This window comes from Kogia breviceps, chromosome 12 (genome assembly GCF_026419965.1).
Source record: "Kogia breviceps isolate mKogBre1 chromosome 12, mKogBre1 haplotype 1, whole genome shotgun sequence".
Classification (NCBI taxonomy): domain Eukaryota; kingdom Metazoa; phylum Chordata; class Mammalia; order Artiodactyla; family Physeteridae; genus Kogia; species Kogia breviceps.
Window position 1 is genome coordinate 35,062,524 of NC_081321.1, and position 27,165 is coordinate 35,089,688.

The window sequence follows — 27,165 nt, forward strand, 5'->3', positions numbered from 1 at the left end:
CCCTCCAGCCCAGTGTTTGCAGCGTTTCTTATTTATTTTCTTAGTGTTGGTTCTTCTATTTCTTGCCTTTAAATAATGGCTCCATATTTCTCTGTGCCTTTTTTGCCCTTCCACACCCTCTAAGCTTCTATCAGCTATATTTTTTTTGCACCGTTGAGGTTAATTACACACTTATTGTTGGAACTGTAATTGCCTTCCATGTTTTGTCTATTGATTCAGCCCACCATTTGTAAACCCACTAATGGTTTTTAAATTATACGCTATATTTTAAAATTTGATTCACTGAAGAATCAAGTAATATGACCGATCATGTAATTAAGGTGATGACATTAAATCTGACATTAAGAGAAGACCACGTAACTGGTACCAATGTCAGATATATCCTCTCTTTTCATTTTCAAACAGCTGCCCCAAGTCATGGATAGTAAGAGAAGAGAATAGAGAGAATTCTACCACAGCACTTCTCTTCCTGCTTTTCATACCTGCCATCTCCTTGCTTTGAGCTCCCCAGAATCTTACTGAAATGAAGGCCTTTCTACTAAGCCTTTGTGTGTACCTATGCTCCTGCTTCCTTCATTCTGTGTCACATATATCTAAATCCAATTACCCCTTCTTCTGGAAATTCAAAATCTTTCTCACTCATGTTCTCCTTGCTATTATGGGTTTACTTCCTTTTATAGATCATCACTAAAACATCAATGGGATTTGGAGTGGTTAACAAAAGAGCTCAGTTTATCATCTTGATGTAAAGATGTTTATTTTAGCTAATTGTGGTTTAAATTTGCTAAAAGTCCATAACTGCACCATGACAAGAAAGGCTATTGGTAGAAAGGAAAAATTACTTTCCCTAACAAGTATGAACAGGTAAGGACTTGAGGCTTGGCACAAGCAGGCCTAGGGGTCTAGTCAAGGCTTATCTGGAAAAGCAAAGCATAGATTAAGACTATTTGATAAGATAGGTTCAGAAAGCTCTTTCAGGATCAAAAGTCATACATTTAAGTACTAGAAAGAAGGGATTTTAAAAGACTTATTTTCTTTGTTTTTCTTTTCACATGTTTTTCTCTTTTCTAAAATTTTTTTATTGAAGCATAGTTGATTTACAATGTTGTGTTAGTTTCTGTTGTACAGCAGAGTGATTGAGTTATATATAAATATATGATATATATACACACATTTTTTCAAATTCTTTTCCTTTATGGTTTATTTATAAGATATTGAATATCATTCCCTGTGCTATATAGTAGGACCTTGTTGTTTATCTATTTTATATATAGTAGTTTCTATCTGCTAATCTCAAACTACTAATTTATCCCTCCCCTACCCTCTTTCCCCTTTGGTAGCCATAAATTTGTTTTCTAAATCTGTGAGTCTGTTTCTGTTTTGTAAATAGGTTCACTTGTATCATATTTTAGATTCCACATATAAGTGATATCATATGGTATTTGTCTTTCTCTTTCTGACTTACTTCACTTAGTATGATAATCTCTAGGTCCATCCATGTTGCTGCAAATGGCATTATTTCATTCTATTTTATGGCTGAGTTTTTTCTCTCTCTATATTGCATTATTCTGTAGTTAAGCTTCAACTCTATGGCAGCATTCCCAACTTCCCCCTCCTATACACATCTCAATTCTCCTTGAGGGTGGCCCATCTGGGGTCTGGAAGGGGGAGAATGTAGGAAGAAAGAGTCCCCACCAGCTAGTACCAACATTTTAGACTCCTGTATCCCACAATGAACAGTTCAAACTATTATCACAAGCATAAGAGTAGATGTTTGGCATTTCTTTTGAAGGATCCCATCCAGTATGCTGTAATAGTGCTTATTGGGCTCATGCAGTCCCAACATCTTGTTACGAAACACACAGTGAAATTCATGTGGCATCACCAGTGTCAAAAGATCTGTGAACCAGGAAAGAGTATAAACATCTTACAGTGGAAATGAGGAAAAAACGATGACCTTCTAAAATCCCTCAACTGGAAAGGAAGGCAGAATGGCACTAGAGCCCTTCACTCTTAGACAAGGAATGGATGGTGTTAGAATGATAAGGGCCTAAACTGTAGCTCTAGGGAATGGGGCCAGTAGACTAAGTATAATAAAAATGTACAAGTTTGAACTGGATGAGTTAATTCATCCAAATTTTATTTATTTCAGGGAAAAAAAACCCTTCCTTTGAAAACTACGTACCAGAGAGTCACACACCTTAGATCCTTTAAATGTTCTTGAAATTAATCATAATATGATGATAATTTTTGAAAATCACCTAATTTCATTAAGTTAATGGATGATACTTTCCAAGTCTGCATTGGGCCAAATCAGATATTTCTGTGCCTGTGCAAGCACACAACCAGCTCCAGAGTGGGTAGTCCTTTTTTAACTTAATGCTACCAAACAAAGCAGAGCAAATTATTACCAGTGAGAAATAGGGTTTGTGTATTAAACACATCACCTCTAAGTTTAACAAAAAAACACACAAGTCTTATAATTCAAAAGAAAATCTCCTTAACTACTTGAGAGTGAGATAATTTGTAGTAGCTTTATCCTTGAATACCTGCTGAATAATTTGGAGAAATAAGACTAAAGAATGATTGGATTATTACCTTTAAATTATAAAAACAATATTTAAAATCTTCAGTTATCTCACATACATTCCTCACAACATCATAAATAGGTAAGTCAGAATAGCACAGTGGCTAAGAGCTTGGCATTGAAGTCAGAGACACATGGGTTTAAAAATCTAAGCTCCATATTTAATATATTTGTGATCTTGGATATCGCTCAGTCCAGTGTTCCTTATGTAAAATGAGGTGATTAATTGTACTTAGCTCATACGATTGGTTTGAGAATTGAGTATATGGGTGCAGTAATATAACTACCTAATACTTTATAACTGCTATCATCATCATTTACTTCTTCATCGTCATCATAATCATTATCACCAGTTCAGAGTTAAGAAATTAATCCTGAGAGGGTAACTGACTTTTCTGAGTGCACATAAATAAGTACTAAAAGCCATGACCAGAAGCCTGTTCTTCTCTTTCCCTTGACGAGGTTTTCTTTTTAAATATATGAAGAGTTTTTCTCATGGAGTAGATTCTGACTAATAACCTTTTAGTGCAAGGATAGTTAAATTTAACTAAGAGAAATTGCATTTAGGCATTAGGTGGCATTTTAATATGCTTGGATGCACTTCGAAAGCATCGTTTTTTCTTGTTACATTTTAAGAAAAGACATCAATAGAACCTTCCCTGTACAATTATTTATGCACTTGAAGACAAGAAGCTGGACCAAAGCTTTTTTTAAGGCTAATTTTGGTTTTTAAATTCAGTGAGCATTTTCCTGTGATTAGATGTTTTACAGAAGCCTGGGTTTATTTTCCAGATTAGATAGGTAATGATTTTAATTGATCTTAATTATCTCAGATTTCAAGAGCTAAGCATTTCTATATGTGGCTTGGAAATATTTCCAATAAGCAATTATTTTAGGATCCCAAGAATCCTAAATTTCTAGGGCTGTATTCGTTTTCTATTGCTGTATAACAAATCACCACAAACTTAGTGTTTAAAAAAAAACCCACTCATTTATTTTCTTATAGTCTGTAGGTCAGGGCTGGCAAGATGTGTCTGGATTCTCTGGTCAGGCTTTAGTCAAGTTGTCAGCTGGCTTCTCATCTAGAGCACAGTGTCCTTTCCAAGCCCCTTCCTGTTGTTGGCGGATTTCAGTTCCTTGTAGTTAGAGGACTGACATCCCCATTTTCATGCTGTCTGCCAGGGCTGCTTTCAGCTCCTAGAGGGTCTCTCATATTCTTGTCCCATGACCCCCTCCATCTCAACAACAGAGGACCTCCCTCTCACACTGCAGATCTCTCCACCTGCCTCTACTGCTACCAGCCAGAGAAAACTCTCTGTTTTTAAAGAGCTCATGTGATTAGGTTAGGCCCACCCAGATAATCTCCCATTTGATTAACCCAAGGCCAACTGATTAGTAACCTTAATTAAGTCTGCAAATATCCCTTCTGACATATAAAGTAACATAATCACAGGAGTGATATCTCACAGTATTCATAGGTTCTGCCCAGACTCAAGGGGAGGAGATTGTACAAGGTCAAGGATCATTGAAGGTCATCTTAGAATTTTGCCCGCTTGCAGGGCCCAGGGTACTACCAGGGCAAATATAGGTTTCTGCAGCTCTCTGAATAGCCATCTCATAGTCTGTTCTAAAACCAACTTTCTTTCCAACTTCCCTATTTCAATAAGTATTATCCAAGTTTAGCATAAGTTCTATTAATTTTGCTTTCAAATATATTTTTTATTTATCCTCTGTATCATTATAACCATATCATTCATGCATTACTGCAATTGTCTACATTCTACTCCTTGTCAATCTGTGCTTTAAATTTCCTCCAGGACTGAAGCCATCTTGCAAAACAATGACTTTGCTTGAAATATTTGTGTACACTCTAATAAAATTGTCAATTACTTGGCTAATTGCAACCAAATGGTTTTAAATTGATTACCCAAATAATTTCCCCAGTTGTCTCTTCCTCTTTGCTAGTAGAGATCCTCGGAGCAGAACACAAATTAGGCCCATATCTGAGTTTACAGAGAAAATATCTGAAACTATATTTACATCCAATTTTGCAATTTTCAAAGGAGTCGTGTTAAAGAAAGAAGTGTGCTCAACAGTGGTCCATCTTCAGTCTATATCCCATAAAACCTGTATGTAGTATTTGGGGGTTTTGACCACAAATTCATTCCTGAAATTATCTTTCTCTCTGGCTTCTATAATATTGTTTTATTTTGGATTTCTTCATATATCATGTCATATGTCTATGGCCTTGTCATCCTCCAGCCTTCTCTGGATATACCATAAAAAGAGGTGATCTTCAAGACTCTGTCCTTGGTTTTCTCTGTTCTTTTTATTCCTTTTACTTTTTTTATCTGAAAAGTCTTATTAATCTTCATGGCTTTAACAATTACTTGTATTTGAATGAATCAAAATTCAGGCCTGATCTTTCCTTGACCCAGATTCCTATCTCCAGTTGACTATTATTCATTCCTGTATAGATGTCCTACCAGCTCCTTAAACTCAACAAGGTGTTCAAAACAGGATTCGTAATATTTCATTCCTGGTTTCTTTCCTATTTCTCACTTCAGTTAGTGACGTCACAATCTCTTTAGTCACACAATCTAGAAACTTTGGAAGCATCTGGCACTCTTCCCTAATACTTCACTACCACCCACTACCATTTCCATATTTTCTTTCAAATTTGTCTTTTGCCTGCAATATCCATTCCACTATTGCAATCTACTCATTTTTTAGGTCTAATTTCATTAAATGTCCTAGCTACTTTTCATACCTGAATAAAAATAAATCAGATATTCCTGAAAACTTCCATAGCATCATGGTTTTTGCTTAACTTCAGGTTTGATTGTTTTGTATATATTGCCATCCTTTAGCTGGTGACAAGTTCCTTAAGGGCAGAGATCATTCCTATGTATCTTCAATTTATGTCTGTGCCTTATATGCTCAATAAATGTTTCTTGAATTCTCTGTGCCCTTTCATGCATTACAGTATGACTTTCTCTTTCAAAAAGCAACACTGTTTTTCAATCTTGTACATTACCTGAAATTGCTTTTTCTACCTAGGAGCTATCTAAATTCTTGATAAAATTACACTTTTATGTAGCTTCAGAATTCTCCACTGGGTTGACCAGACAAGGTGGATGATATGCTTTTAAATTGCTAACGATCTATTCTTAATTAAATCAAATTTATAAGTTGGTCCTCTGATCACTAGTGTCAACATGCTCTTTCCCTATTTTTGAGGGAGGTAGTGTTTTTTTTTCTAGCTGGTCCTGAATTATTTATAAATAAAACATAGATTCTTCACAGGTTCCCAAGAGAAAATAAATGTATATCTGCGGTCATAAAGCTTTAGATGTTTTAAAAAATCTTTTCCATTAGAATTGAAGAATGAATCATGTCCCTTATGAAACCTAATATTAATTTTTTGATCTCCCATTGTGACATGACATTATTGCCTTTAAATATTTTTGCATAACTTTCGGGAATTTTTCTGTTCCTGGGGTCTATTTTGTAGTCTTCTTTCATAAAAGAAAAGTATTTTATGTTCATAATCTTTACTTTCCTAGCCATTATATCATGTACCCAATGTCTTTGAAAAGATTCTTTCTTCCAGGGATACTTGTGGAGAGTTCTGAAAGCATTCTTCCCAATGGACAGTCTCCTGATGATACATCTTCTTCAAGAGATATTTGAAATGATACTGAAAATATACTTTTGGTCTTGGTTTGACTTATGTAATCATCTTGGCTGGCTTCAACAAAGTCACAAAATTTTACCTGAACCTTTATTTATTTATTTATTTATTTATTTTTTTGCGGTACGCGGGCCTCTCACTGCTGTGGCCTCTCCCGTTGCGGAGCACAGGCTAAGGATGCGCAGGCTCAGCGGCCATGGCTCACGGGCCCAGCCGCTCCGCGGCATGTGGGATCTTCCCGGACCGGGCCACGAACCCGTGTCCCCTGCATCGGCAGGCGGGCGCTCAACCACTGCACCACCAGGGAAGCCCTGAACCTTTATATTTAACCCAGTATATAAATTAATCCTATTTTTTAAATCAAATAAAGCATACTTTCCTCCTGCTCACCCCAGAAGATCCTAGTTTTTCTTATTTTTAAAAAAAGCAAATTTAACAGGAAAAAAATGCAACATGGTATGTTTAGCTTAAATTTTCTACTTTGCATTTTGAAAAGTCAAAAGTATGTCTGGAGTATCATAGCTATCATTTTATTTTCATTAAATAAACAATAATGGGTATAGTTCTTGCTGGCATTATCTGTAGTTAATGAGCATTTATTTATACCCTTATCTTTATTACCACTTTCATTACTGAACTTGTGGTAATATTTTATACCTGGGGTAACAATTAGTAGAGTATATCTCATATGCTTCACTCTACTGAATTGGTGAATTATTTAGTAATTACAAGGTAATTCACTAGGAAGAAAAATTGGGCTGGTGAGTTTACTAAGAGACACAGAGGATTAACATGCTCATTACTTCCATGCAACCTAATTTTGCATTTCACAGGCCTCTTTGCTCTGTAAATACTGGAGGAAGTACCATGAGTTGCAGAAGTATCTGAACTTGGTGAAGGGTAAGGGATAAGTATTTCCTACATCAGGTTAAATAGATTGATTTATTCATACTGTTTTTTAAATATCAACAGTGTGCTGCTCATTGATAATCAGTAATGAATGACACAGCCCAAATCCTAAGAACTTTGCAGTCTACTAAGTACTTTTTCCTATAACATGTGTTTTATTCCACACCTAAAACTATGAAACACAAAGAAACTAAAATGATTTCTCCTGACCAAGACTAACTCTGCTCTGTATCAATAAGCTACTTTTAAGAACCTCTGAGTAAACTAACATCACTCAAACATATGTAGAAGAATTCAAGCCACTAAAAGAAATGTGGTCATTTCATTTCCACCTCTTATATCAAGATTGCCAATGGCCAAGGCTCCACATAAAGTTGCAATGATTGGACACTGCAGAACTCCAAGGGACATTGTTTACATAGATTAGGATGCCAGGACACTGTCGACATAAATTACAATCTGTGCGGCCAAATGGCCCAACCCAGAGGTACCTTTTTCAGCCACCTCTTTCATGCCCTTTCAGGAACAAGCGTTACCAAGTTCCTTCTTCATTCCAATTTGCTCAGTGTTTTTTGAGCTCCTGCTGTGTTCAGAGCACTTTTCTTCATGGAATAATACATATAAAGGTAAATAACACATAAATGTATACATTAGGACTTCCCTCGTGGCGCAGTGGTTGAGAATCCGCCTGCCGATGCGGGGGACACGGGTTCGTGCCCCGGTCTGGGAAGATCCCACATGACGCAGAGCGGCTGGGCCCGTGAGCCATGGCCGCTGAGCCTGCGCGTCCCGAGCCTGTGCTCCGCAACGGGAGAGGCCACAACAGTGAGAGGCCCGCGTACCGCAAAAAAAAAAAAAAAAAAAAATGTATACTTTAATGGACAACATTAGAGTCTAATAATTTCCTTTATAGACTCCAGATCCCAATGCAGCCACAAATAAGACAAGTTAATAACTGCATCTTCTTTCTCAGGGATCCTATCTTAACAAGTGTGTTGAGGTTGGCTAAGAACTGACTGTGACATTTACTTAATGAAAGCCACATGGAGAAGCTGTGCTCCCTCCCTAGGTCACTTAGCAAACATCACCTTTGTATTCCCTTGATGCTTCCTGATCCCAAGAGTGGGAAACTGGAAGGACACTAAAACCATTTCCTTACAGACTTCTCAGGAGCAATCTTGACTTCATCAGCTAGGCTACAGTGCTGAGTAAAGTCATGAATTTCAGGATGAACTGGCTTGAGGACCCAAGTGGTGATTGTTTTACTAACAGAGTTGCAATGGCAACATTGATCATTAAAACAAGCAAAACGGAAAGTGTCAGCATTCTCTCATGGCCATCTGTGACTTCTGTGTGCTGGTAGTTGGTATTCAGAATGGAACTGGATGCTTGAACTGGCTCTCCGTTTTGCAGTGAAAAGTGAAGGAAAGCATTCTTCTGTTTATGCCTGCTTGTTGTATTTTTCCCTCTAAACCACATGGTGAGAAATTATGATATGAAATCATTTAAAATTCTATTGCCATGCCACATTTCATTTCATGTATTTCGTACTTTGAAATATGAGACTATATCTAACTTAATTGTGAGATTAAATTTGCTATCTTGATCGGTGCATTCATTCTTTTTTGTAGTGATAACATTAAACCTTTCATTTTTAATAAGATTTTCAGATTTTTATATTGCTATGAGAAATCATGAAACATGATATGACTTGTTTTGATTGAGTTCCAACATTTTAACACAAGTATTATAGAAAGAAATTAAAGTGATTTTTTTCTTCCTGTAGCCATCACAGTAATTGTGCAGCAAGATCAGAAAGGAATGTGATATTCATGACTGGAATCAAAGATTATAAACATTTTAGAACATGAATAATGGCTAATATATTAAAACACATAAAAGCATATTTATTATGTTGAATCACATGAAATTGCTATTTTTAGTAGGATAAAACATGGTCAAATTTTGGCAGTTTTGTTTGGTTCAACATATATTCTTTTAGTTAGGAGATTCTGTACATTCCTGCTGCCTGGTTTAATCAAAATGAAATTGTGTGATAATTAACACTGAGTTAGCCCTCTGTGGATAATCGAAGCCTAATGCCAGTTCTTCTCTCTCTTGATTTAATCCCTGATTTCAGGCTATTTAACTATGCAATAAGTCTATCTTAAAGTGGTTATGATTGGAAGAAGAAAAGCAATATTAACTAGTTACTTAAAGTAGAAGTTCAGTATTTTTTAAAATCCAGAAATTAGTGTGAAAGAGTGGTTTCGGCTATGAATTAAACCAAATTGGGGGATTATCTTGATTCATTTATATGTACTACTCTGTTTCCAGTCCATATACACAATAGATATTTGAGTAGGCCATAAAGTATGTTTCCAGATGATATTAGCATTTTTAGCATATCTGAAGATTTTTAGTGAAAGAGAGAAAGTGGTTTACTACAGGGCAAGTCCTTGCTCAGAGTCAGTTCTCATGGTAGTTCTGTCCCTGGCAGTCTGTGTGACATGAGTGAGTCCCCTAACCTCTCTGGAAACATTTCGTATTTTCACTTTACAGACAACTCATACTGCACTTATAAATTCACACTTCTTAGCAACTCTGTGGTTCCCAGGAGCCCAGCCCAGAGATTGGGAAGCAGTGAATCTTAAAAGCTCTGTTAACCTTTCTTGGTCTCACATTCTAATTCCTATTAATCTAAGAGGAATTAGCAACAATTGAGGAAAAGCAAACAAACTGGAAATCTGAAAACAGGGAAGTGAGACTAACCACTTGAGCTGATAATTATGTATGAGTTCTTTCCCTTTGACTGGTGGCCAGAAACCAGAGACAGTAGAATTGATGAGCCAGGATGTCCTGCTGGTGCTGGCTGCATATTGAAAGGAAATAATCCAGATAATTGTTTAATTGGATGCTATTTAAAAAGAGAAGCTGAAACTCCCAAGAATCGTGGTCCAGAGTAAACATCTTTTCAACCATACTGGTTAAATAAAAACCCAAGGGTGCTGCATTGATGGTTAGCATCCCTGAGGTTCCATTTTCACTGCCATTGAAAATATCCCTTTTAACTGTTTCCTGTCAGTTCTTGTCAGAGTCTTTGTTTTACTTTTCAATATTAAGTACTCCTGGATGATAATTTTCCAACATTATATTTATAATAAAAATGGAAAATAAGTGAAATCTTAGCTACAGACCTAGTAACAAGAGTGTAAAATCAAGTGCTTCCTATGAGAGACAATACATACAACGGTTGTGACACATATTGTCATGAGTCAGCCTAGGTTTGAATCATCTTATATCTTATATAACGTACAAAGTCTTTAACTCAGGTCCAGTTATTTGAACTTTCTGAGACTCAGTTTCTGCACTTGTAAATTGGAGGTAGTGACAGTAGGCTTGTAGTAAGGATTATACTATTTTGTGTAAAGCTCTTATACCAGACCCTGACACATTACAATTGGCATATGACTGTAACAGTAATTTGTAATTGAGTCATGGCTCTTTTAAATTGGTGTTTTAACTGAATTATCATAGAATGGTAAAGTCTATCAATTTTACAAGATGTGGCTCAGAAAAACAAACCACAAGCAATACATTTGCTTCCATACCTATATCTAGATAAGGCATTGAATATAATTTTGGAGGTGGAATGACCAATTAATGTATTTTGGTCCCCCTTTTCCTTTTCTTTTTTCCATTCTCTTGACTTATTTTTACAGCTCCTTCTCTGAGCTATATGCATTCATATTTAATGATTGCCATTTTTATTCTTTTTGTAGTATTAAATATTAAATATAGGGCAGAATACCTCCTTTAATTTCCCTTTAGAGTAATAAAATATTACCAGTAACTTGTTCTTAAGATCTGTAGCAATACTCTTTGTCAAAACAGATGTACTTAATAAAGCCAGGAGAACACCTATGAAAAGGTCTTAGGAAGAGTATTATTACATATTGGATAAATGAAATGTATCAAATAAAGCAAACATCTAAGACATGAATTGGTGCAGATTTGATCTCAGGAAGCTCTTATACAACAGGCTTTATGATAAATTCTAATTACCAAAGAGTTTTAATGATTAATTTTAATGACTTTATTCACAATGAGATTGTTAGCATGAATAAGAATAACTCCTTTGAACAGATTTGTGGTTGCCAAGGGGGAGGGGGTAAGGCAGGGATGAGTTGGGAGTTTGGGATTAGCAGATGCAAACAGTTATATATAGAATGGATAAACAACAAGGTCCTATTGAATAGCCCAGGGAATTGTATTCAATACCCTGTGATAAACCATAATGGAAAAGGATATGAAAAAGAATGTATATATATGTATAACTAAATCACTTTGCTGTACAGCAGAAATTAACACAACATTGTAAATCAACTATTCTTCAATAAAATAAATTTTTAAAAAAGAATAACTCCTTTATAAATCTTGTAATAGATGAGGTTTGTGATTGCTCAACAAACGCTTATTCCAAAATCTCAGATTTTGTCACTTAAGAATATTCCTCTGCATTAGTATTTAATTTTACAATATCAGTTTACATATTTAGACCAACAAAGTAACATTAGAGTATGAATTCCAATGTAATCATCTGTCTTCACAAAAAGAAGTTTCCAGGTAGCTCTTGGGGAAAATGCAAGGATGATATTAAAAATACTAACCTGTCAGGACTTCCCTGACATTCCAGTGGTTAAGACTTTGCCTTCCAACACAGGAAGCATGGGTTCTTTTTCCCCTGGTTGGGGAACTAAGATCCCACATGCCTCAGGGCCAGAAAACCAAAACATAAAAAAAACAGAAGCAATATTGTAACAAATTCAATAAAGACTTTAAAAATGGTCCACATCAAAAAAAATCCAAAAAAAATAATAATAATAAATACTAATGTGTCAACCACAGGCTTGAACCAATAGGATGGATACTGGCCATAGAGTTGGAGTGAGGTGCTGGAGTACCCATGTTTCACCAAGACTTCACCCTGTAGTGCTGGATAACAGGAAGATGTGGGGCCTTGTGAAGGAAGCCGGGGAGAAAAAGAAGGGGGAACTTGAGAGAATTGGGATCCCAACCATTTACCAACCTGTACGGTCATACAGTACATCTTGAAGAATTATATATATTCATAGCATCCTTGTGAAACACACATATAAAAAGCCAAGAGTGATGAGGAAATACTATTACCAAAAAGAGATTCAAAGAATAGTCAATATTTATCTGTTCTTCATGGAAGTTGTTATATTCCTTGTTGACAAAAGAAATTGTGGTAATTGCATTCAAATTTCCTTGAAGTTTCTCAAACTCAAAAAGCCAAAAACAAATGAATCAACTTAACCTGGAGAAAATTTTGTTTAAAATTCCAATATTCTTATGTTTGACTATATAATATTTGCAATTTCTTTCTGTTGTATTTTAATAATTATTTTCGGTTTCTCCCATGCTCATTTAATCCATTTGAGTTTCTGGAAATGCTCAAAGATGTTCTAAACAGTAGCAAAGATAATTTTAAATTTATGTTTTGGAGCTCATGAGTCAAATTCTTTTGAGAGTCTGCAGTTTAATAAGTAAATTTTAAAAAAAATTTTATTTTCCAAAATTTAAAAAAAATGTATCTTTTCTATTCATGGGGGACAAATCTAAAGAGGAGTTCATTATACTTATTTTATCAGAGTATAACTTGTTCCAAATAAAAAGTTGTGACAAGGAAAGCCAAAATTCCAGTACAGAAATTTGTATTCTGTTCAGTTGTTAAGAGAATTCCAGGATGATTCATACTATTCCATTTTTCTTTTCTCTTATTTATTTATTCCTTTACATTAAAATTATTTTCAAAATATTTGTTGTTCTTTATTTTCCTTTTTATAATTCAAAACAATCTCTATATACAAATATAGCTCTGAAAGCAGAGGCTTTACAACATTATGGACAATTCTCTGGCAGATTGAATTTTCACTGCCCGGATTTCAGATTTACTTTGAATGTCAATATTAAAGACTAATTTAAATATTTTTAAATTTCTGTAAAAAGCTTAATTGATAATTGTTGCAATTTCAACAAACATTCTTTGAACTCCATCTACATATAATTATGTAAGATTTTACGGGGACTACAAAAATAAGTAAGAGACAAATCTCAGGCCCCTAGTATCTTATAATGATGGATGGAGGATTAGACATGGTGTGACCTGGACAGGTCACTAGGCCACAAGATATCTATGATATGAGTACCATGAGGAAAAGAGGCTACGCAGTTGGCACGTAGAGGTGGTTCCTCTACAGAGCTCATCAGGCTAGGGAATAATGAAGGGACCAGTCTATCTTCCCTCTCTTCTGTAGGATAACCATGGAATCCAAAGACTTCCTTACCCATCTGCCTTATGTTCCTATATATGTTTGTTCACTACCCTCAGTAAAACAATGTACGTGTAATGAGAGTTACAACCAATGCTCTCTTTGGGACATATATTGCACTAACCAATATTATTTGTAATATTTTATTGTTAACTATTTGTTCTATAACCATTACCTTATTGCCCTTTAGGGAAAATCTTGGAAGAGATGCTGTCATACCTTTTTCTAATTGCTTTTGAAAGAAAGCTCTTAATTTGCTTCTTTTTTCATCTTCCTTTGGTGACTGTGCCTTAGGATAGGTATTTGGCAAGGGGTGGATTTTTAATACAGCAGATCACATGAACTCTGCACTGTTTATATTATTACATCTAATGTTTTTTACTGAGTGTCTTGTTCCTTGCAGGACGGTTCTTTTCACTCTGACATCTGTGGTTGTACTTGTCATTACAACTGACTGGATCAGCTGGGACAAGCTGAATCGGGGATTTTTGCCCAGTGATGAAGTTTCCAGAGCCTTCCTGGCTTCTTTCATCTTGGTCTTTGACCTCCTTATTGTAATGCAGGTAAGTGGCTTTGTATTTTCCTCCTCTCACTGAAGCCACTCCATGCTTTGTTCTCAGCAAACAAACACTATACAGTGAAAGGCTCCATAAAGCTAGAGAAATGCATAGTTTACAGTTTCTATAAATGGAGGCTTCTCTGATCATATTTTCAACAATTTTACTGAGAGGATAAACCAACTAGGCTTTTATGAGAAGGGCACCAAAAAGTCATTGTATGACCATTGAAAGGTGGCCCCTGGAAACCATACAGAATGGTTGTGGTATTTTTGCCAAAGCTTCAGGGAAAAAAAACAAAACAAAGCAAAACAAAAAAATGCCTGTCATTTAGTAAATGGAAAGTTGCAGAGATGAGGATGATATGAGCCAAAAAAGCAGGGATAAGCAATTGCTAAAGCAACTTAGGGTTTTAGAGCAGTCGAAATGGAATAATATAAAAATGTTTTTTCTGGTTATGGAAATTATCACTTTCTTTCAGCATTCACCAGAGATCATTCCATTTTCATGTAAACAATATTTCTGCCCTGTTTAGCAACAGATTCTTTGTACAATGGCATCGTGCTCATCAGTGCTACTCGTGTAATCTTCTGGTGTGAATGCTTTGGGGTCTGAGGGGTGTTCCTTTGAATCGAGCGAAAGAGACATTATTACTTGGCACTTTATCTTGTTCATTAAATATCCACCCATTTGCTAGACATTTTCTTATTGTTTTCATAAGGCAGTTTTGTGTTTTCCTCTCCAGAGGCATTGTAAGTGACCAGGACAAAGGCTCCATGGCTGAAGGGAAAGTAAACTTCATTGTGTTCCGAATTTATGTGAGATTTCACAGGATAGCAGATTGGTTTTCTCATTGCTACAGGCAAAGCGAGGCCTTTATAAGAGATTAAGTATTTTAGTGTTAGTGTTTTAAAAGAGAATAACAATCTGGTGTGTTTTGGTTTTTGGGTTTTTTTGGTATATAACATAGCCGAGGTGTGAGGCTCAAGATGGCTTCTAGAGTATATTATTATTTTAATAGATGATCATTTAAAATACATTATTGTTTTTAAAAATTAAATGAAATTGAATTCTTTGTCTCATCTAAAAATTGATGTATTTATTTTTTATTTCCCATGGGATAGTTTAGCATAGTGAAGAAAGCCCCGGACTTTGAGTAAGGAAGCATTGGCAAGGTTCCATATCTGTCTCTCACTTGCTATAGGACCTCCTCTGGATATTTATAAAATTGAATTTATAGCACTTATGCAATAATGTCGTGCATTACTTTTTGAAGGCTATTTTATATTTTTTCATCTAATACTCCTCCTAACTAACATACTATTATATGTAAAATATCTGCTTTGGCCAAGTGGCCTACTGGTACCTCTTTGAACCCATCTTAAAGTCAAAGGTATTAGTGGCCAAGTAGACCATTATCTTTTAATTTGTTTAAATTTGTATATGTGAGAGCATAAATTTCCTGATTTCCTACTACCATCCACCGTCTTTTATCCTCTTTATATAGTTTTAATTATTCTTGCAATAGGTTCACTTAAAATCAGGGACTTGAAGTGGGAAAATGTAACATTAAAATTTGCAGATATTATGGACTCACTCAAAAAGTACTTCATAAAGAGAGATGGAAGGAAGGATAGTCAGGATTTATGCAGGCAGAGTCAGCAGGATTTGGAAGGGAAAGGCATTCTAGATGAAGGAAATGGCATGAAAATGTGAAGTCGGTAAAGTACTGAAGTGTTTACAGAGTGGCCAGAGCACCAATTGACTGAAGATGGAGGGCCCCTGCTGAGGAATATATCAGTTTGGACCATTTCGGCTACAAGTAACAATAACCCTGCCGAGCCAGCTTAATCAAAGAGGAAAATGTATTACTGCATTATAAGGATGCCCTGCAGAATTAAAGAGGAGGGATACAGTAGCATTTTAGGGACACATGAGAGCAGAGACTAAAGTGTAACAGGGAACCCAGTCCTAGCTCTTATTCTCCATCTCTCATCTTTTTTTCTTTCACTTCTGCTTTCTTTTTCTCTCTTACTGTAAAGCAGCTTTTTCAGCTTTCCAGTTCACGTAGAAGAAGATGGCCACAGCCAGCACCTCAGAGGGAGACTACTCCTGGCTGTCGGGTCTAATTCTGGATTCCAGGGAAGGAATAGCAGGGACTAGATTGTCCTGCATCCATCTGTGAACTGACTGGGGGTGACGCAGTCCCAGAGAAAAAGGGGGAGAGGTTGGGCCTCAAAAACCAAATTAATACAAGGAGGAGTTGAAAAATGGGTCCCCCAAAGTAGGTCTGTTAACTGCTTTTCTCTCTCCCCCAACACATGGTCAGCCAGCCAGGCCTATCGATTCATCGCTTGTTACGTCTCTTGTAGCCATACCTTTCCTGCTCATTTCTCTGCCACCATTCAGTCCTGGCTCTCCTCTATACTACTGTAAAATAATTTCCAGTGAAACCTTCTGCCTCCAGATGTCCTCTTGTCCCACACGCCCTACACAGCTCACCTTCCTAAGCTTTCAAACTGAAATGCCATGTTGTATATGTCACTTTTCAATCAAAAATATTGTCAGTGACTCCCACTGTCCGAGAATGAAGTCCAGACTCTAGGAGCTCTCTCTCAGGGCTCTCCCCGGTCTGCCCTTGGTGTTTTCTCCCATATCTTCTGTGCTCTGGCTCTGCCCAGCCCTGAGAGCTGTTGCTTGGCCCCAACCACAGCATGCTTATTCCAGGATGTCTGTGAGCCTCTGTTTCCTCCTCAAGTTGTGTCTCTCTCCTGCTCTGTTCATTTAGACTTTACCATTGAAGAACATTCCAATGCCCTCAGTAAAGCCAGGGGATGAATTCCTCCTTGCAAGTCCTGCAGCACATTTTACCTGAACTGCAGATCAGCATTTCACCTTTTCCTGCTCTATAGAGCAGAAACTATAGCTTATAATGATATATCCCTGGAGCCTCTCTAGCACAGAGCCTTACATGGTCAGCAATAGGCCCAAAGTAATAACTGCTTGATGAGGATAAAGAAGTGGCATTTCAGCACTGAGTCTCATGCAAACTCTGTGCCCCTCTGGGAGCATCATGTTGAAGTGCAAGGAACTAGTGCATGTGGTGAGAGAGTGAACTTAAGGAAACAGCCCCAGAAGCCATATATAGTCCAGCTTTAAAAAAATATCTAATACAAATGTCCTAACAAGTCCCTAACCAAGTAAACTCTGATCTAATCCACTTTATATTCACATATTTTAGACAAAAGAACAATAGAAAAGTAGCAAGATTGGTGGAAATGGAGGCAGTAGTTTTACTGAAAGGTTTTCCCTCATTAGAATTAAGTGATTTAAAAACAATAGACCCTAGGCTTTTCTAATGGTAGGAAAATTCTACTTATATGATTGAAAGAGATTTTAATGTTTGGTTAAAAAAAAAAGAAAAGAAACCATTAGAATATGATACTACTGCTGTAAAGATTTTATTTTAACAAAATTAGTTGGCCAATTCCGAATACTTTTAGAGAAAGTGCAATTATTTATTTTTATGAATATTTTAAATAGAATTTTTGTACATTTATTGTGAAAACTGTTTGTTGTATCACATATTTCTGTAGTTTTAGGAAATTCACTATAACTAAGGCATAAATAGATGCCAGTGAAGTATACCATGACTCATATAAATCACACATTACTACAGAACATGAGAAGTAAATTGTAAAGAACACTTCCCTCTGAGGAAATCTTATCTCAAATTCATTTAATATTTATAATTATGTCACTTAACTTTTATATACTCCTTTAATTCCTTGCATAAGTATTTAATTTGCAGTTCTATCCCGCCTACTCATCTTTTCTGCTAGATTGAAGAAAAGATATACCTAAGACATATAAGAATTAAAAATACAACATGTTATAGAGTAAGCAAAGAACAAAAATGACTCTTAGGAGTTCACCAAAAAAAAAAAGAGAGAGAGAGAGAGAGAGAGAGAGAGAGAGCAGTGTAGACGTGCAGCCAGAGTAGTAAGGGAAAGCTTCAGAGAAGAGATTAGATTAGAAGGACAGGCAGCTAGAATTTGAAAAGGCAGAGCAATGAACAAGAAAAATTTTCTAGCTGGGAGTAGTATCATAATCATCAAGGTAAGAATCAGTTTTGTTCCATTAAGTTCAGAAAATGTTCACAGATTCATTTCTAGTGTGCACTGCACCCGGTGCTGGAGACGGGGGACAGGGGGAAGGGAGATCAAAGATCAGTGACACACCGCACAGGAGTCTGTAGCTGCAGAGAGGAATTCATGGTTTAATAGAATAAATAGGAGTAGAAAACTAGAGACATTTGAGAAAGACTATCTTTATTGAGATGAATGGTTCAGGTAGAAAGTGAAAATTCCTACCTCACACTTTTAAATTCAACTCACCCACGCTGCCAGAATCTATTTGCTGATATGAAGGCTTTAGAAGAAGGAAGTTTCTCTTCATAAGCTAAAGAACATTCTGGGCTTTTTACTAGACAAGAAGAGAGAGAGTGAGAGAGGGAAGAGAGAGGAGGAGACGGAGGAGGAGGAGGAAGAGAGGTGAGAAGCCAGAAAGATGGATACAGGCAGGAACGAGTGAAGGAGCCAGTGTGGGGGGGGGAGGTGACAGGATTAGGCAGTGGTGATGACCACGGAGGCTGGTGAAGTTATATCTGTGGTCAAGTTTCTCATAAATGCTTACATAACTGAACTCTGGCAGATTGGTATAAGGAGATTAAAAAACTCTTCAGTTTCACAACTGGACCAGTGTAGCCTAGCACCAAGATAGCATCTGCTGAACAAAGTGTCCAGGAGGTGGAAACAGTTGTGAGCTAAATTGCTAGAGTTTATAGGTAACTATGGGAAGGTTTTACACATATATATGTATCCTTGAACCTTTCTTTTCTTTAACAGCCTCTCCCCTAGAAAGCTTCTCGCATCATCGTGGGTGTGTGTGTGTGTGTGTGCGTGTGTGTATCTTAGATTTATGTATATAAATAGATACATAATATAGATAAAATACGCATTGTATATGTAATAGCTTTATGTGCTTCAAGGTGATGAGAGAAATCTTTTAGAAGAGAGGCTTTTAAAGAGAAGACAAAAGATTCAAGGATCATATTTTGGTGAATATATGTGTGAAAACACTGTTGATACATCTTTTCAATACTTCTCTTTCTTGTAATTTATCTATATACCTGCCTATTATCTTTGTACCTACATACCCACCTTCCCCCTGTAACATGTGAGCTCGAGGAGAGGAAATGTATTTTTTCATTCCCACAGCTAACTCATGTTCAGTACATTGCAGCTTTACCATAAATATTTTGCTGAATGAAAGAATAACAGAATGAACATAACATTATTTCAGGAAAGCCAAAGAACATGAAATTTTTCAAGAAGTAAAATGTTTACCAACAGCAAGAGAATGAACCATCAATAATATTAGATTAGGTCATATCCACTGAAGTGTGATCCCACAGTAATTAAATATCCAAAAAAAATTTGAATAAAATGCTCAGTTAAGTGTTAAAAAGGACTCTTTGGACTAGTTGGAAAGCATGTAGAGAGAAGTGATATTTCCTGAAAAGTCCTGAAAATATTAATGCACTGAAAAAATAATTATGAAAATTACATTCAACAAACATCTCACTGTGTAACATCTAAAAATCTAAATTTTTTTTTCTGTTTCGTGCATCATTCTTAGAAGCAGATTTAGTTTAAAAAAAAAATAGACATTATGCCTCTTGGTAGACTTTAAAACTCTGTTGACCTGACTTTAGTAGGGCACTTCTTTTGAGGTCATAATTTTTGAAAATGGAATCAGTTCCTTTAGAACGTAGGGCAGAGCAACAAGTGTGCAACTATTTTAATTAAAGAGCCATAGTGTTTTGACAAGTGGTCATATATTTTTAGGATAAGTTATTTCAACTGTTTTGCTTCCAGGTTACTTAGAAAGGGTTGTTTAAATGTCTGTCCACCAGTTTTAACATGTTCTTCAGCTTTGGGAATACTTTACACAGCTTTCTTCAAAGTATTTAAAGTTCCTCTTCACATTTATTTTGCATCTTTATTTTTCTTATGCAAGGTCTACACTCCTATTTGAAAAACACAGTAATGGTAATTTCTGTTATGGGTCCCACATGATGACATAGAGTAAGGGTTAATCCTTTAAATAGTTCCTAGATTAACCATAAATGCCTGTTCTCTTCATGATGTGTCTAAGAGGTTGAATCGCAACTTTATTTACTGTCACCGTTTTGTGCTTCTGACATCATTGTTGGTCCAGTGGGTAGACAGACTGTTATATATTTATATATATACACCTATAAATCAATATATTTATTAGTGGTCCCAGAAACTGGTCTCCACATAGCAGACAGACTTACCACGATAAGTCATGTTCATGCAGCCTGACGGAAGCCAGCCAAGCGGGCAGGAGATGCCAGAGAACAGACCTTGGCAGGTGACCCAAGGTATCAGGAACATTTGGCAGAAGGTGAAAGGTGAGCTGGAAGGATTGGGGTTATCAGGCAAAACAAAATTTAGCATCCAGTCATGGGTACTGGTGTGACAAATATACTCACTCGAAAATGAAACTAATAGTCTGCTTAGCGTATGAAATAGATCACAACTTTGAAAGAGGGAGTAAGTTCTATGAGGGATTATTGTGAGCAGGAAAGATCACGCAAGTCTTTATGGGTAATGTGGGGAGAATGTAGCTTGAAGGAATTACAAGATTTGGTTAAGCGAGCGGAAAATAGAGACATTCAAATTTTAGCCCCATTTAAATGCTTCAAACCCTGAGGTTTTTTTTTTTAGAAAAAGAGCTAGAACATGTTTAAAAAACTGGGAAGATATAAATTCTACACTATTGCACATGAGCAGTAATTTTTTTCAAAGCCATGCTGAGGCAGCAAAATAGATCTCCCATAAATTAGTATTTTTCTAGTGGATGCATTGTTTCCAGGTGCTGTGGAATGATCAGTGCTTGATCATCATCCTGAAAGAGTTTTCCAGCCCTGGCCTCCACCCCATCTTTGTGTGTGTGTATCACGGTTCTCCCTGGATGTCTTGTGTAGTGTTTCCACTTGTCATTGCACCAACTGTACATGACCCAAAAAAGTGCCATATTGAAGACTGACATGGTCGGTCATTTCATCAGGCCCTCAGCTTCACTGGGGCGGGTTTCAAACAGAGTATTGTACTTCAGGTCAGAGCTTTATAGGTTTGTTGGAGGAGGTAATGAAGAGGATGTGACCCCACCAGTTGACCCACAAGCAAGACCTGATACTTGAAGACTTCTCCCTGCTCCCCTGTGTTTGGTATACCTGCTGTTCACACTCTTCCCATAGTGGGAGCTGTTTTCAAGGGTGCAGCCTTGAGAGATCAAAATCTAGTGGAGACCACCTGACAGGTAGTTTTTAAGTCAAAGGTCCATTAAATCTGGATTTGAACATGCAAGAAATACTGTGCAGCAAGTGGCTCAAACTCCAGTCTAGTATAGTTAGACTAGCGATTGGGTCTAATACTAGGAGACCATAGCGAGAACCCTTCATAGTGGAAATGAGGAACAAGCTATGAAGAGGGGCAGAGTGTGCAATGGAAACATAACTGGACTAAAAAGAAAACAGGGATGGAGGGAGACAAGGAGGCAGGGAGGCAGAAAGAAATGTAAAAGGCTAGCATTCACTGAGCACTTACTGTGACCTGGATGCCTAGATATACTACATCTTTTTTAATCTTCTCAAACCCCCCTACAGGATTCATATTGTTATTATCTATAATTTTACAAATGAAGATGGGAATTGCCCAAGGTACACAGATAGAGTCTGGCTGCAGCAGAAAGGGGATTAAAAAACAGAACCGTATGATTCCAAAGCCCATGCATTTTTCAGACCTTGTAGTATTGTGCATATCAAATTAAGTAATATACACAAGTAATGTCCAAAGCAAAGCATTTGACGTGTGGCAGGAAGCTTGGTGAATGAAGGAAACACTCCTGCAATAGACTAGAGCCGGGACTCTATTTCTTTTCTCTTTTTTTAAAAAAAAATTTATTGGAGTATAATTGCTTTACAATGTTGTGTTAGTTTTTACTGTACAGCAAAGTGAATCAGCTATATGTATAGAGATATCCCCTCTTTTTTGGATTTCCTTCCCATTTAGGTCACCACAGAGGACTGAGTAGAGTTCCCTGTGCTATACAGTAGGTTCTCAGTCATCTATTTTATATATAGTATCAATAGTGTATATATGTCAATTCCAATTTCCCAATTCATCCTACACCCCCCTTTCCCCCTTGGTATCCATACGTTTTTCTCTACACCTGTGTCTCTATTTCTGCTTTGTAAATAAGATCATCTATACCAATTTTTTCAGATTCCACATATATACGTTAATATACGATATTTGTTTTTCTCTTTCTGTCTTACTTCACTCTGTCTGACAGTCTCTAGGTCCATCCACGTCTCTACAAATGACCCAATTTCATTCCTTTTTATGGCTGAGTAATATTCCATTGTATATATGTGCCACATCCTCTTTATCAATTCATCTGTTGATGGACATTTAGGTTGCTTCCATGTCCTGGCTATTGTAGATAGTTCTGCAGTGAACATTTTGGTACATGACTCTTTTTGAATTATGGTTTTCTCAGGGTATATGCCCAGTAATGGGATTGCTGGGTCATATGATAGTTCTCTTTTTAGGTTTTTTTTTTTTTTTTTGCGGTACGCAGGCCTCTCACTGTTGTGGCCTCTCCCTTTGCGGGGCACAGACTCCGGACGCGCAGGCTCAGCGGCCATGGCTCACGGGCCCAGCTGCTCCGTGGCATGTGGGATCTTCCCGGACTGGGGCATGAACCCGTGTCCCCTGCATCAGCAGGCGGATTCTCAACCACCGCGCCACCAGGGAAGCCCCTCTTTTTAGTTTTTTAAGGAACCTCCATATTGTTCTCCATAGTGGCTGTATCAATTTACATTCCCACCAACAATGCATAAGGGTTCACTTTCCTCCACACCCTCTCCAGCATGTATCATTTGTAGATTTTGTGATGATGGCCATTCTGACTGGTGTGAGGTTATATCTCATTGTAGTTTTGATTTGCCTTTCGCTAATGATTAGTGATGTTAAGCATCTTTTCATGTGTTTGTTGGCAATCTGTATATCTTCTTTGGAGAAATGTCTATTTAGGTCTTCAGCCTAATTTTTGATTGGGTTGTTTTGGTTGTTGTTGTTATTGAGCTGCATGAGCTGTTTGTGTATTTTGGAGATTAATCCTTTGTTAGTTGCTTCATTTGCAACTATTTTCTCTCATCCTGAGGTTTGTCTTTTCATCTTGCTTATGGTTTCCTTTGCTCTATTTCTTAGAGTGTGATCTTGGTTAAGTCACTTCATGTCTAGGAATCCATTTTCTCATCTCTGGCATGACAATTTTTTCCTGACCCATGTTATTTTTATGATAGTCTTAAAAAGGCCCTTGAAGTGAGATATTTTTGCATATTGAAATTACATAATCTGGATAGAAGAAAATAATTTGGTTGGAAAAAAGTTTCAGAGTTATGCTTTGCATTACAATTAATCATTCAGGCTTCTTTTGATCTTAGCTAAAGAAAACTATAATAATGTGATGGTATATAAAGAAGTTGGAGTCTCAGTGCATTGCAGCCATAATATGTTAAAAGAGATGTATGCTAAGGGGATGATTCAAACCCTTACCTGATCATAAAAATCACCAAAATTCTTACCAAAAATGTGAATTCTCTGGCTATAGAAAGATTGCCAGAAGTTTCTGGCTTCGTATGTGTGCAGTGGTGCCAGGGGATTAAGCATTACAGATGATTCTTGTGACCATGGTCACCTAGAAGCTGGTTAAAAATGCAGATTCTTGGGTGTTCTTCTTACAGCTAGTGGCATCAGAAGTACTAGAGGATTTGGCCTGTGAATATGCGTTTTTATTTAGCCTAAATGTGATTTCTCCGAAGCTCACTGCTCTAAGGTAATGCCCTAGAAATAAGTGAATGTCCATAGTTACTACAATTCAGATGGCTATACATAAAAGAAACTCAAGAAAATTCCAAATTTCCAGATGGTACTTGGAATTTATTGCATTTGATGAATTGTTCAGAATTTTGCATTTCTCCTATAAAAATACATCATTCCTGTGGTGCACATTGTGAAAAGCTGAACAGTTAACATCAAATATGTATATGGTGCATTTTTCTCTAATTTTTGATGAAAATATATTTTATAAATATCCCTTTGCCGAAAATGTATTTATGTCTGAGATACTTACCATTTATTTAATCTTTGTTTGATTTCAATAGCTGTGTACGTTTATTTGGCAAGTTGAGTAAGATCTAAAGTATAGGAATAGCATGAAACCAAAGAGGTATATATTTCTCAGTTTTATAACAGAATTAATTTCTACACAAAAGTATGTGTGGGTAAAAAGAGAAAATTAGTAAATTAGTTGTTTATAATTCTTTTCATTCCTTCTAAAGTGAATAGGTACCAAGGAATATCCTTTATTTTAATGAATAGATTGATAGGTATGGATGCAAAATTAGGAAACTCAAGGACATAGAGGTGGTTCCTGCTTATGCAGTAGGACAGTAGGAGCCAGAAGCCTAGAAGGAGTTGTTGTGGGGAAAGAGAGAGAGAATACATAGAGGTGGCAGCTGCTACAGCTAATAGAACTTGGGAGAGAGAGGATTTTCTGAAAAGTTTTGTTCTATCATATGCAATGTTATACCCAGATTCCCAAGAAAATTTCAGTTAAAATATATATTCTCCAATCCTTTTGGCATAATTTTCCCCCACCCCCATCCTGCTTTTTCAATTCAAGATGGGCTTGTGGACAAGATTCAGGGGAAGGACAAGGTTGTAGAGGCCAAGGTATGTTTTGATTACACATGTATGAAGATTAGTGGATCTTTACATGTAATGAGTAAGTGTAGAAATAAGATCTCAAGGGGGCATTTGCTATATCTTACAACTGCCTCAATTATTAAACGTTTGAAATTCTTTTGTTTTTTGGTTTCCATGGAACTACCTCTGTATTGGCTCAAAGCCAAACTATGTCTCTTTCTTTTCAATCCCATTTGTCAAATCCCCTTCCTCTTACTACCTTTAAACATCAGTATACTCTGAGGTTCTGTCCTAGCCTCTTTATCTTTTCTTCCCAGCTATTTTTCCAAGGCAGTTTCATCCACCACCATGACTTCAAGTCCTTATAGACAATGGTGTAGGTTCTAGAAATAGTTATCATCTAATTCAATTTTCTTTATATTTTGCAAGACACAACCATCATAGACCCAGAGTAGAGTCTTTGTTCTGACTATACTGTGTATTTCCCTGAGTCCAGTTTTTGCTCAGGTAGACTCTCCTAGTTGAAACTGGTGTCCTCCATGACTGCTATTAGCATACCACTTACAGACGGGTACAAAAGAGGCTAAAAGAGTAAGAAATTTTGGTGCTATGATTGGTCCTCCCTGTAATATGAAACAGGCTAGAAAAGTCCTGATTGAAAAGTCATCAGGAAGAGATTCTGAGCATGACAGACCTGCTATATTTTTCCTAATCCCTGAAAGAAGGAAAAGAGGTAAGAATGTTATGACTGAGCCTTGACTTACCCTGTCACTGTTGTTAGGAGAGACATGGTGACTCCCCCAGAAGGGCTTCCTTATGGATGGAGTGATGGAGGACTACACTGACTAACACTTTACAACTTTAAAAGCTCATAATCCTAAATTCAGTCATAGAGAGTCCATGATACTTTATTAATTTATAAAAATAACAACCATCTATTTTCAACTCAGGACTATGTAATATTAATAATAACATCAGTCTGTTTTGTATCTTAGTATAGAATCATTCAAGGGTTCAAACAGTGACAGATATACATTTAAATATATATTTACTAAATTTTTATAATAAAATTATAAAAAGTTATGGTTTATTTTGAAGAAGAGAGGAAAAAATTTGTAGATTTTAACAAGGTAAAGTGAGAGAACTTGAAAAATGGATTCTAATAAAATGAGTTGTTGTAACTGGAAAAATCTCTAGCTGTATGATCTGGAGGACAATGAACTATAAAAAGGACATAATTTGTTAGAATAAAATGAGTTGATGATGTTTATCAGACAAGCCTTGTCATGGAGAAGACACTAAACCTATCATCCTCAGCATGGTCCAGGTGTTAGTTCTTTCTGCATTTGTATGGTTAGCAGCTCAAGAACATTTTCTGTTTGACCTCTAGTTTTCTCTTGATAATACAATGTGTATTTTCTGAGATGGTCCCAATGAGATAAATACTTAAATGAATAATGGAACTTCTTTTTTAAATTATTGATTCTCAACGATCTAGAGGGTTTAGCAGTCTCACTCTTTCTGTTCAAATTCATGAGACACTTCATCTCACCACTAAAATGGCTTTCTGAATTCCTCATCTCTCAGTAAGAGTAAGTCTGATGTGTTTTTGAATGTTTTAGACAATTATTTCCATCTCTGAATGATTGTAACTTGCTTATGAAGTCAGAAAGGGTAGATCATCAACCACCAAGCTTGATGGAGGTGGGCCAGTGTAAATATTTTCAATACTTCTTTTGAGATCTGTTTTAAAGCTGTGCTATAAAAAAGGGAATTTGCAAATCAAATTAATATACAACCATAGTCCTGTGATGCACAGTAACCTTCAGGGATGTTTTAAACCCAATCTGCCAGAAAGATTATGACAATATATACACCACCAAAAGTGACTAAAAATACCTGGCATGGTAAGCAGAATAATGCCCTCCTGCCACTACACACACACACGCGCACACACACACACACACACACACAAAGATATTCATATCCTAATCCCTGGAACCTCCAAATATGTTAAAATATATGGAAAATGGAAGTTAAGTTTGCACTGGTATTAACATTTCATGTCAGCTGACCTTAAAATAGGGAGATTTTCCTAGAACACCCAGGAGGGCCCAATGTAATTATAAAGGTCTTTAAAAGAGGAAAAGGGAGGCAGAACCAGAGACATGGTAGCATGAAGAAAACTTGGCCCAAC

The 27,165-nt window shown here is 36.6% G+C and overlaps 1 protein-coding gene across 9 annotated transcripts in view; it reads left to right on the forward strand.

Annotated features, from left to right (window-relative positions):
• The window catches only part of TMEM117 (transmembrane protein 117), a 536,895-nt gene that overhangs the window by 427,851 nt on the left and 81,879 nt on the right, over positions 1–27,165 (forward strand). For all 9 annotated transcript variants that reach the window (XM_059081600.2, XM_067009093.1, XM_067009097.1 and 6 more), the window contains one exon: positions 13,950–14,109. In XM_059081600.2, coding sequence (XP_058937583.1) covers positions 13,950–14,109 — 160 coding nt within the window. The remainder of the gene's footprint in view (positions 1–13,949; positions 14,110–27,165) is intronic.